Source organism: Pituophis catenifer, unplaced genomic scaffold (assembly GCF_029215685.1).
Source record: "Pituophis catenifer annectens isolate HBS135680 unplaced genomic scaffold, rPitCat1.0.hap2 SCAF_6, whole genome shotgun sequence".
NCBI lineage: Eukaryota > Metazoa > Chordata > Lepidosauria > Squamata > Colubridae > Pituophis > Pituophis catenifer.
Genome location: NW_027256886.1, coordinates 54551035 through 54564117, shown reverse-complemented (window position 1 = coordinate 54564117; position 13083 = coordinate 54551035). Strand labels below are relative to the sequence as shown.

The 13083-nt window shown below is 37.1% G+C and overlaps 1 protein-coding gene across 4 annotated transcripts in view; it reads right to left on the bottom strand.

The window, feature by feature from the left end:
• Positions 1–11608: 11608 nt before the first annotated feature.
• SEC23IP (SEC23 interacting protein) overlaps positions 11609–13083 on the bottom strand; it is a 37236-nt gene continuing 35761 nt past the window's right edge. For all 4 annotated transcript variants that reach the window (XM_070945392.1, XM_070945396.1, XM_070945395.1 and 1 more), the window contains one exon: positions 11609–12264. Coding sequence is in view for 2 of the 4 variants with exons in the window: in XM_070945397.1 (XP_070801498.1) it covers positions 12248–12264 (17 nt within the window). In the remaining 2 variants the exon portion in view is untranslated. The remainder of the gene's footprint in view (positions 12265–13083) is intronic.

Below are 13083 nucleotides of genomic sequence, written 5' to 3'. Positions count from 1 at the left end.
AAATTACATACAACTAAGGCAAATTAAAGCAAACTTTCTTTTTTGTGCAGGCAATTACTTTGGAATTTTTTCTCCCTAGCATTTTATTGTGAATTTTGCCCTGACACTTAAGCCAAACTGCAATTCTCTCTCTGAAGAAAAAGTTGACATTTTAATTATATTCAGCTATAATGGTCAGTAATTATTTTCCATAGTCACAGTGATGAAGACCAGTAATAGTGTAATTGCAAGATTTTATTTCAGAAAAAGGAATCACATCCTGATGGTACAATTCTGTACAATAGTGAATTAATATATCAGTGAAAGTTGTGAGTTTTCTAACTAGGGAGGTTTTTAAGAAGGGGTTGAACAGCTAATCTTTCTGGGTGTTGTAATTTGTTTTCTTACATATTACAGGCAGTGGGAGTAGATGATCCTTATGGACCCTTCCAATATTACAACTCCATGATTCTATTATGCCTAAAATGCAAAAGGATCCAACCCTCCCATCACCCAAAACAAAGCATAAGAACGACACAAGGGAAAAACAATTTATAATATAAAGTTTAGACAGTAAAAGTGTTTGCTTGATGCAAAATGACATCAATGTACGTGCTAAGCAAACATCCCTGGGGGGGGGGAATAATTATATCATCAGCCTCATTATATCACTGAAATATAATCCTGTATGATTAGATTATCAAAAAAGATCTGTTATTGCTGCTATTCATGGCATGATCTTAAAAGAGGAAGTAGCTTTTATAGTTTCCCCTCCCTCATCTTCTTCACCCTCAAGCTATATAGACAGGTAAGAAATTAAATATTATGAACAGATTTGATATTTGGTAGCCAGCAGAAGTAGTTTCATATGAAATGCCTATCTTTATCACATTGGCATAAAATGAACAACTCAGGGATGAGAGGAGAAAATACAATAAGATTAACTTTGTCACCAGCAAATTAAGATCTGGTTCTGAATTCTGAATTTGTTTATTGCATTCTGCAGTACTTTCGAGGGTATGTTTTCTTCTGCCCCCCCCCCCAAAATATTCTATAAAATAAACAGTCTTTACATTTTTATATTGCACTTTTAAAAATTATACTTTTTTGAGAAAATCAATTGTCTAAATAAGCTTTAATTGGATTCTTTGTTTATATATACTTACATATATAAGAGCTGTGGTAGAGCAGTGGTTAAAATACAGTATTTCAGGCTGACTTTGCCCATAGCCAGGAGTTCGTTTCTCACCCGCTCAAGGTTGACTCAGCCTTCCATCTTTCTGAGGTCGGTAAAATGAGGACCCAGATTTTTGGGGGCCATATGATGACATTGACCCATGCCACACCCATTTGCACTATTCAGGTGACCCTATTCAGGTGAACTTAATAAGCTTCTTGGATGAGAAGCAAAACCTGTTAAAGGAAAAACAAAGAAAGACTAGCTGCCTCTTGAAAAATACAGTAGAATTAGTTCATCTAGTTGTTTTCTGTCTAGTTCACTTGGGAAAGATGACACCACCCTTACTATCACAAGGTAGCCCTTAATAGTGTCTATAAATCTGTGTTCAGTTGAGTTCATCCCTGGTTGAGTGCCAGCAACACTTTAGATATCTCATCTCCCACTTTATCTCTGTCAGTTCCTCCATAAATTACGGGGAGGATCCCCAAGAGGGAAAAAGTTGCATTTTATCCAACACGTCAGCTGCCCCCTTATTTCCAGTGACAACCAAAGCTTCAGATGAACAGTGCAGCAGACTAGTAGGAACAACTCCCAGCTTCTTCTGAAACCCATCCAAATCCATTAGTCACCAGTCTAATTTAATAGGTCAACATTCCCTATAGTGCATAATGACACTAGAGAATCTCATAGAAATCAAGGCATGATCTGACCATGACAAGAGAGACACCAAAAGTTCCCCCAAGTTCACATCACATAGCCACTGCTCCAACATGAATACTGGATTCAGAGCGTGACCATCACCCTAAGCCAGGCTCTGGATAATGTGGGATGGCTATCATGGTGGCCATGAACTCCCTAGGAATGGGTTACCTCCAATCTCATTCCTAGGAAAGACAGATTGAAGTCTCCCAGAACCATAAGTCTGGGAAACTCCACTGCCAACCCAGATGTGGATTCAAGGTGCTGAGGGAAGTTGCTCCCCTTTTAAGCCCAGCCAGGTCTCGCTAATACATGGCACATCAGCCCTCTCATCAACAATGAAATCATAAATGAGGGAGACTTTATTGCACACCAGCCATGGATTGCAATAGATTTATCTTTCACAATAAGGGAGTTTGTTTTCAGTCACTGAGTGAGTTTGAAACCAGAGCTCCAAACTAGTAAAACATACAATAAATGAGCATGCAAATATAAATGACTATCTACCCAACATTTTTTGCACAGTGGAAAATGCTTGATTTCTTTGGGAAAATAGCAAGCATTAGGCAATTAGCTGATCTTGTTAGATGAACTAAATATTATATTTTCCATTCCTTTCCATTTCTTCCAAGGTTGATTTGGCTATCAATCCTATCTCATGTTTGAAAAAGACAAAGAAGGACATAAAAAATTGTTGAAAAGAACATTGTTTTATTATGTATAATCAAAACACATTTCTAGGGTTGCCCAATTCTAGAGCCATTTTGGGTAGCTTTCAAATTAAAAAGAAGAAACATTATCAAAGAACAATACTTGCCCAGTTTCTACTGGGGAGGGAGTGTGCAGAAGAACAGGCATTGGGACAGAGAAGGGTCCTGCTAGAAGACATGTCTTTGGAGATGGAATCTGGAATGTACCAACTCTGTCTGATCATATAGGACAGGGGTGTAAAACTCAAGGCCCTGAGTTGGATCCGGCCCATGGGTGGTTAGATCTGGCCCGCGGGGCCGCCCTGGAAACAATGAAGGACTAGCCCACGGTGCCTCTGCCATGAAAATGAAGCTTGGGAGGGCCTCCCGCAGCCCTCCCAAGCTCCACTTTCACTGGCAGAGGATTGCAGAAGGCCGTTGCAGCCAAAAACGGAGCTCGGGAACCCATTTTCACTGGTAGAGTGCTTGGGCTACCACAGGTGCCCCTGACATGAGTGACATTGAGCTGGCCATGCTCACCTTGGCCACGGCCCTCTCCGGCCCCTCCAAAGTCAAACACAACCCTGATGTGGCCCTCAATGAAATCGAGTTTGACACCCCTGATATAGGATGTGCAGAAATCATGGATCTAGAAGTGTATTGGTAATAAGCAGATATCACACAGCGGAAATGTTATAGGAGCATTATGAGATTTATCTATAGCTATTAACAGTCTGCATAATGTGTTCTGCATTAATTGTAGCTTCTGAGTGATCTACAAGGACAATACCATATATAGCTCATTGAATAGTCCAGACACAAGGTGACCAGTGATTGTAATAAGGAGATACATTCCAGGAATGGGTACCATTAGCACACAAGATGGATCTGGCCAAAAGCCTTTCTGGCGATCTGCCACTTGTTCCTTGGGCAGGAGGTGAAGTTTAGGAAGGCCTCCCAGATTGCTTAACAGTGCCAAATTGGGAAGTGTAGCACATTCAAACCCAAAGGTAGGAAGTCACTCAAACTGGTGGTCCAGGAACTCACAGTCACTATTATTGAATATATATCCTGCCTTTCTCTAAATTATGATCAGAGTGACTAAACAAATGGAACAGGGGCCGATAAATAATCAAGGTTTTATCTGATGATACTTTTCTCTTTAAAACAGTGCCTTTTTCATTTAAATGCTGCTTCCTCATAAATAATCAAGAGAAAAATCTTCTCTGCACAGAATTGCATGAAAGTATTTGCTTGTTTAAAAAACAATATTCTTATAACTCTTATTGGTAACAGTGGGAAAATATCATCTCATTTGGTTTTGCTATGTTTGGTACTGTATGCAGTCAAGATTCAATTACTGTATTAATATAACTTTCTTATCAATTTATGAGCACAAAAATTATCTGATGCCACGTAACCTGAAAAGATTTAAATTATTGAGTAGCAAAGGTTCTTTTAGGCTAAATTCAATAAGTTATTCCATTTATTTTAAGAGACAGTGTTGATGACTGTAGATCTTGTCAATAGTTTTGCATAGTTAAAAATATGTTATCTAGAAAGAAATCATGAAAATCTTCACTTTCTCTTTATTTACATTGAAAAGCAGCAGAGCTTGGATTGTGATGTCACACCCAACATCTTACATATTTTGACATATGCACACCCTTATGTTCTTGCACTCCTTTATGTTTACTAGTATCTGAAAGATAAACAGATACTCTTGCATCCCTGTATGTTTACTAATATCTGTTAAGACAGACAAACATGTTGAGACTTAACCCTGAGCATATCACACACAAAATATATTCCTAGTCTCCTCTCCATCACTTTTACTTAGGATATAGGTATTCCTTTGGGTTCAAAGAAGACATACTGTTGTGAAGTTCATCTGTGGAGCCAGAAGTATCTCTGCAGTCCCAATGTAGAAGTACAGAATCTAGCATAATGGGGGTAGTGGAACACCATAGTTGAAATAACTGTGGGCATCATTCTGATGCCACTCATGATTTTCTATCAATTTTTGGCAGCACCGGTTTTCAGAACTGGTGTAATCTTTGTAGCACAGGTCTTATCAGAGGGTTCTGTCTACAGCTGAAACTTCTAGTTCCCTTGGTGGATGTCACAGTGGCATAAGGTATCGCCATTGTAAAGGATCTATCCTAAAATTCAATTATTTAACAGTAGAATCAATTTCATGAATTTCTTTGGGCATCCATAATGTCTCCCTGCTTATGTTATCCCACTTTTTCATTTCATTAAAATACACATCTTTAGAAACTTCACAACGGAATGGGAGAAAGACAGGCAGATTTATTTTTTGTTTGTTTGTCTATACAACTTTATCATGAACAATGGCTTCTTGTTATATGATGCTCTCAGAAATTTGGTCATATTTTGTTTTATATACTCCAGAAATAAATTATCAAAACCATCTAGGAAGGCCTAAGAAAAATAAGTTTTGTGCCAATTAAGTGTCCACTGCTGCTATTTTCAGTTGGCTTCTTTTTGTCTCCTGGATATTCTATTGATTCCCTTGTAAAATTTACTGCAGAGGTTAGTACATTTAAAACCATAACTTTCAAATTGTCTTAATAAATTGTCAGAATTACAACAGTTCTTTAAAACATAAACAAGAAATCGATATCAGATAAGCTGCTGTTTTTACAGGGCCAGTTATGTTTGTTCTATTCAAAAATTTGTTCCCATTCACTTTAAGCAAGCCTAAAAACTCAGTATAAGGCTTGATGTAGAGCCTGGATGTTTTAAAAACATAGTCCTTTTGAAGTGCTCAGTTGACCCAGAGAGAATGGGGCCAAAAATACATCCTGTTTTATTTTTGTTTTTCGAAGTAGTTTGGAGTGAAATGGATGTGTAAAGCTTTTCTGAAACTAAAGTCTAAAACTCAAAAAGTGAGGTCCAGACTTCATCATCTTTTAGCATGCAGCCTTCAGCATGCTTCCAAAACTAATGTAATTCTCATTGAGGTTTGCTTTGCTGGTGTAGAACCTCAGTTCATACTTTATGTTCTCTGGACGTTTTCCCCTACAACTCAACTAAGTTGCTGCATTCAGAGGCCACTGGATGTATAATCTAAAATATATGATAGTACAGGTTGCCTAACATTCCTACAGAACTACCAAATTGTCCATTGGATACGAAAAACATGCTTTGAAATTAGAAACACTTTGTCTCTACTTGGTGCTAAGGTATAAATAGTATCCAGGTCTTTGATCCGATTCAGATCAAATTCAAGCTCATCTTATTGTATTTTTAATAAACCTTTAAAAAAAAACTTCAGAGGAATCTGTTCTAATTATGGCTTATAAAACAAGATCTAAACAACTAAGCATATATATTAAATGTAAAAGCATATACAGTCAGGTCCAGAAATATTGGGACATCGACACAATTCTAACATCTTTGGCTCTATACACCACCACAATGGAGTTGGAATGAAACAAACACAATGTGCTTTAACTGCAGACTGTCAGCTTTAATTTAAGGGTATGTACATCCAACTCAGGTGAACGGTGTAGGACTTACAGCAGTTTGCATATGTGCCTCCCACTTGTTAAGGGACCAAAAGTAATGGGACAGAATAATAATCATAAATCAAACTTTCCCTTCTTAATATTTGGTTGCAAATCCTTTGCAGTCAATCACAGCCTGAAGTCTGGAACGCATAGACATCACCAGACGCTGGGTTTCATCTCTGGTGATGCTCTGCTAGGCCTCTACTGCAACTGTCTTCAGTTCCTGCTTGTTCTTGGGGCATTTTCCCTTCAGTTTTGTCTTCAGCAAGTGAAATGCATGCTCAATGGAATTCAGGTCAGGTGATTGACTTGGCCATTGCATAACATTCCACTTCTGTCCGTTCAAAAACTCTTTGGTTGCTTTTGCAGTATGCTTTGGGTCATTGTCCACCTGCACTGTGAAGCGCTATCCAATGAGTTCTGCAGCATTTGGCTGAATGTGAGCAGATAATATTGCCCAAAACACTTCAGAATTCATCCTGCTGCTTTTGTCAGCAGTCACATCATCAATAAATACAAGAGAACCAGTTCCATTGGCAGCCATACATGCCCACGCCATGACACTACCACCACCATGCTTCACTGATAAGGTGGTATGCTTAGGATCATGAGCAGTTCCTTTCCTTCTCCATACTCTTCTCTTCCCATCACTCTGGTACAAGTTGATCTTGGTCTCATCTGTCCATAGGATCTTGTTCCAGAACTGTGAAGGCTTTGTTAGATGTTGTTTGGCAAACTCTAATCTGGCCTTCCTGTTTTTGAGGCTCACCAATGGTTTACATCTTGTGGTGAACCCTCTGTATTCACTCTGGTGAAGTCTTCTCTTGATTGTTGACTTTGACACACATACACCTACCTCCTGGAGAGTGTTCTTGATCTGGCCAACTGTTGTGAAGGATGTTTTCTTCACCAGGGAAAGAATTCTTCGGTCATCCACCACACTTGTTTTCCGTGGTCTCTCGGGTCTTTTGGTGTTGCTGAGCTCACCGGTGCATTTCTTCTTTTTGAGAATGTTTCAAACAGTTGTTTTGGCCACGCCTAATGTTCTTGCTATCTCTCTGATGGGTTTGTTTTGTTTCTTCAGCCTAATGATGGCTTGCTTCACTGATAGTGACAGCTCTTTGGATCTCATCTTGAGAGTTGACAGCAACAGATTCCAAATGCAAATAGCACACTTGAAATGAACTCTGGGCCTTTTATCTGCACATTGTAATTGGGGTAATGAGGGAATATCACACACCTGGCCATGGAACAGCTGAGAAGCCAATTGTCCCATTACTTTTGGTTCCTTAAAAAGTGGGAGGCACATATACAAACTGCTGTAAGTCCTACACCGTTCACCCGACTTGGATGTACATACCCTCAAATTAAAGCTGACAGTCTGCAGTTAAACCACATTGTGTTTGTTTCATTCCAACTCCATGGTGGTGGTGTATAGAGCCAAAGATGTTAGAATTGTGTCAATGTCCCAATACTTATGGACCTGACTGTAACTATTAAATGTTCCTAAACTATATGTCCCAATTAAAAACAAGCAAATAAATACTGTTCTGTAAATACTTGACCGCAAGATTAAATTTATAAGTGCATTGTTGTCTCACTTCAACCATCTGGAATACAAGTTGTATTTGGGCCATGTGGTAGGTTTCCTATTGATTCCATATTACAGTATTGAGAGGTTGCTTAACAACTGGCAAATAATTGGATGAGAAGACTTCAGTCAACTCAAAATAATGACCACAATTCGTATTGAATGAGTCCTTTGAGTGTAATGACTCTTCAATTGTCTAACTAAACTTTACAATCTCCTTTTCCAGACTTGTGATTTTTCAGATACATGCAAGGATACATATTCCATGCAACCACAAACACTAAAATTTTAACCCTTCCCTTTCTATACAATTTCCCTAAAGTACTACAGAAATGGCAATCAGCAATATAATACTAAAACAGAATTTAATTTTATAAAACTGTGCTTGTGTAAACTTTGAGCTTATGTGTTCCCTCTCCCTAACAGGACTATGAGATCAGACGCTCCTTCTTCCATGTTCAATTAACTATCTTCAAGTATATCATCTGAAACATAAAGTGTGTTAAACTTAAATGTGAATGGTTAAAACAAGCTTGTAGCTATTAAATTCACATGCTGGTCTTCCCCAGCCCTCATTTCTTTCCATTTCAGCAAAACTACAGGACTTACAACAGTTCATTTAGTAACCAAAGTTACTTCACTGAAAAAAGTGACTTATGACTGTTTTTCACACTTACAACCATCGCAGTATCTCCATGGTCAAAATTCAGATGTTTGACAACTGACTCATATTTATGATAGTTGCATTGTCCAAGGATCATGTGATCCCCTTTTGCGACCTTCTGACAAGCAAAGTCAATGGGGAAGCCAGATCCACTTAACAGTTATTAATTTACCAACTGTAATGATTCACTTAAAAACTCACATTCAAATCTTTGTCAGCGCACAATGTATGTATAATGAGATTGGTTGAGCTCCCTCAGTGTACCTCCCCAACACAATACAACTCACAGTGAAGATAGAAAATACCTAACCCAATAAATCATATTAAAAACCACTAGTCCTATTGTACCAGTGTGAACATGTTACACGTTACACCGGCCCTGCAAGTCCATCGTACTACGTAGTTATGTTATTTTGCATTCAGGAGTCTGACAGCCCATGGATAAAAACTGTTCTTCAGCCTGTTTGTGTGGCTGGCTACGCTTCTATATCTCCTTCCCGATGGTAGGAAGATAAAGAAGTGGTGACCAGGGTGTGAGTCATTCCTGAGGATTTTCCTCACTCTTCTAAGGCAGCGAGCTCTAGCAATCTCATCTAGTGGTATCAGGGGACAGCCCACGATGTTTTGTGCTGTGCTCATCACCCTCTGTAATGTTTTTCTATCCGCGGCTGTCAAACAAGCATGCCATACCGTGATGCAATAAGTGAGGACGCTTTCTATTGTGGACCAGTAAAAGGAGGTAATCAGTTGTTGTTCCACCCTGTTTTTATGCAAGACCCTAAGGAAATGGAGTCTCTGTTGGGCTTTCCTGGCCACCTGGATTGTGTTGTTTTTCCAGGTGAGGTCTTCGCTGAGTTGGGAGTCCCAGGAATTTAAAGGAGGAAACTCTCTACATAGCCCCCCTTGATATAAAGTGGGGCAGGTTCCTCTCTCTTCCTCCGGAAGTCCAACACCATCTCCTTGGTCTTGCTGATGTTCAGGTGCAGGTTGTTTTTTAAGCACCATGTGGATAGTTTTTGAACCTCCCCCCTGTACGCTGTTTCATCTCCACCTTTATCTCCAACTGTGGCAGGAAAAGTTGTAAAATAGGGCAAAACGCACTTAACAAATGTTTCATTTAGCAGCAGAAATTCTGGGCTCAATTGTGGTCATAAGTTGAAGACTACTTGTACTTACCAATTGCTATTTCAGTTTTTGCATAAATTTGGGTGTTGCTTTCTTTCTGCAGGTATTTTTTTTGCAGATATTATGTACTTACTAGAACATATACTTCATGGTTACACCCATTTTCCATTTCCTATGCCTGCTACTTTTAAATCTTAGCGCAATCTAAATGTCCCTATGTATCCATAACATTTTCCTAAGTGCCCATTTTTTTTCTTCTCATCAAAATGGTATATAACTGCAGTTATTTTTGAGAGATTCTCAAAATTACTTACTTTCACGAGAGGATTTCAGTCTATTAGTTTCTATCTAATTCTTCTCCAAGATCTTTGAAATTGGATCTTTTGAGAAACATGTAAGATGAAGCTCCCAATTTCTCTTTCTGTAGCAACTTGAACTTCAAGATGATGTGGGTATTTTTTTCCTGCTATTTTTAACTTTCTAATCTTCTTCTTGTATCTGGTAGCATCGAATATAATTTTTAGCATTTTATATCTCCTCTGCCTTGTATTGAGTTTTGTTTTGTTATATTTGCTAAGTCTCAGCAATGTCTCATCTGCTAAATGGACGTTATTGAAAAATTTTGCAACCCTATTACTTGTATTTGTAGGAAAGCTCCGTTTCTTTCAAATCCCCATCATATGTTTACCATTTGGATTATTTTTTTAAAAAAAAGTTGACTTCACTTACCATGGTAATCATTTTGTGAGAGTGCTCTAAAAATTCTGACTTCAATAAATGGCCCAAAAATGCCTGTTATAATTTCTCTACATACTTCATAAGACAAAAATATTTTTGTAAATACAGTATAACAGTATATGCCAACAATATTTTTTTGAAGGCAGAATATATCCCCAAATTTCAGTAAGATCAGAATATTTTCCAATGTCAGTACCTGATCACATAAATTGGAACAGCAACTTTTCCCCAAAGTATCATAGGTTCCTTGTCAGACTGACAATTTTGTGGTCAATTTTAATTTAATTTTAGCATATAAAGCTAAAAAAATAAAATGATAAAAATGTCTGTTCCTATTTCAGAGGGTAAATAGAAGAGGGTAATTAGCACTATGCTGAGGAAATTTTTAAAAATTACTAGTCAATAAATGGTTAAAACTTCAACACACAGCAGAGGTTTTTGCTGCATTTTAAAAATATTTATTTTCTAGGAAACTGAAAGATACCTTAACGCAGGTTGGGGAACATTCAGAATCCAATAAAATCAAAACTAGATAGCTATATTGGCTCACTACAAAAATATCCTAAAAGCAGCAGTAGACATGCTGCAACTAAATGTTAAAGCAATAAGCAAAACATGAATTCAGCAAATTCTTTTCCAAGCTGATAATTAAGCAAAAGAAGGCACAATTAAAAAAAAAACTTTTCCATTTTTAAATCTTCAAAAATGCTAGCTCAGATTCTTCCAATTGACCAGGTTGAAAGACAACCTGTTCTTTCAATATGATGTGTTATGGTGTTGGTTCAGTTTTTGTGTTGGTATAATAACGACAATTTTGTTGACAATTTGTGCATTAAATCTTCTTTCATGTTGAAATGCTGATCTCCAGGCAGGATCAATAATTATAGAAGTTTCTTGCATGTCTTGAATCTGTACTTTTGCAAGTTGAAGGGATGCATTGCACAAGTTTCATTATAGTTTCTGCAATAATTCAGCTATCTCATGTTGAATTCCATCATTGTGGAGCATACTCATTCTCAATTTGATGTTGTCTTGAGGATCCATGAAGTAATTCAATGCCTTGGGAGTCATGGGTCCCAGATTTTGGATAGATTCTGTAAGTTAACCCATCTGAGGTACCTGGGTTCAAAAACTATTTTCCTGTGCCACCATTTTACCCAGATAAAGATCATGATAACAATATGAACAGGTAACTCTACGCCAAACCTAACTCATGAGGTTGTTGTTGTGGAGAAAATAGGAAACAGGAACATTAGGTATGTTTATCATCTTATGTTATATAAAAATGTGGGGGTAGAAGGAGGGGGAGAACCTCCTTCTATAAAAACCCTATAAAAGGGTTATGTAGGATCCCTGGTAAATTGTGCCAATTTCAGAAAAAGAGAAGATGAAGAAAAAAGGCTTAAGTGAACAGGCCAGAAATTTTAATCTCAATACTAAAATTTCAAAAAATAACAAGAAACACTCATCATAAGCCACTGATATAGTCATTAAAGAATTAATTTGGTACAGTGATAGAAACCCTTGCCAAAATGTAAATCATCTGGCTGTTTTACAAAGCACATAAAAATAGCATAGACAGTGAAAGCAAAATTAAGTTAAAAAAATACGTAAAGAGGGAATGAAATTATAAATCGGGTTCTTCATAACCTCAAGAACTTGACTTATGGTTTCATTATGTCTTATATTTACATTAACTAGAAATATGATTACAAAACAGAATGTGAAGGATTGAAGTTTGTTGACAGTATGGTTAACCAACTCCACAAAAGTAAAACTGTACATAATTCAAAAGAAAACAAAAATAAAACATCATTGCAGATACATTTGAGAAAATGACAGATCTGCTTCCAGCTCTGAGAGCCCAATCAGGGAATAGTTTCGCTTCAGGCTTATCTAACCACAGCAGCAACCATCGTAATTTCCAAAAATGCTCCCAGTATAAAGGTGCTACAAGGATTTGTGGAAAATAAGACTCCATTGCTATGGCTACAATACCAATAACAGGCAGATGCTGGTTTGGCCATTCCTGATTCTTTGTTTTTTCTATCTATTCCTCTTTTCTGCAAGAAAACACATAAAACAGCATAAACCAATAGTCACAGCACTGCTGTCAATGTTAGCAAGCTGTGGAAAGAAAATGCTCACAGCTGTTACTTCCACATTTTTCTCTGACTGGTGAAATGCAGCAGAGATTTTGCTGATGGTTAAATTATAAACTTACAATTGGGTTCTAATTTTGAAAACCAAAAATCTTAGTTTGAATGCATGTTGTTCATAAATTATTGAAACTTCTGACAGAGAATAAAACCCAGTTATTAATTAAAATATATAAGGATAGCAGTGACAGATAATGTGCACTGCAGGTAGTTAATTAATGTGAAGTATAACAGTATTGTTTTTATATTTCAGATATTTTATACTTTATATATTTACACCCGCATCCCCAAACTAAATGTATAATTTGTAACAAATTAAACTTTATCCATATATTGAAATGAATAAAGCTTATGGCATAGTTTCAGAAATTGAAATATTTTGATGAATTTAAAATATTCAAAACCAAACTTAAATTCTACGCAAACATCCAAAAACAGTTTATCAGGTTTGCACTACTTATTTCCATGGCAATAAACAATGTTCAACCAAAAACAAAATGAATTTCTTTAAATTAAGCTTGATAATAAAACACTTCTGCATTTTTCATAGTGGCAATCAATACATTTATTTTACCTCACTTTACATTTTCACTTCAGCATACTCTATATACTGTTGCTGATTCTTGAAAACCTTTGCATGTCTTTTTCCTTTATATGTGACCAGAATGACTGGGAATACCAAACTTATAATTTTGAAACCTGTTTAGAGCAGTGTTTCTCAAC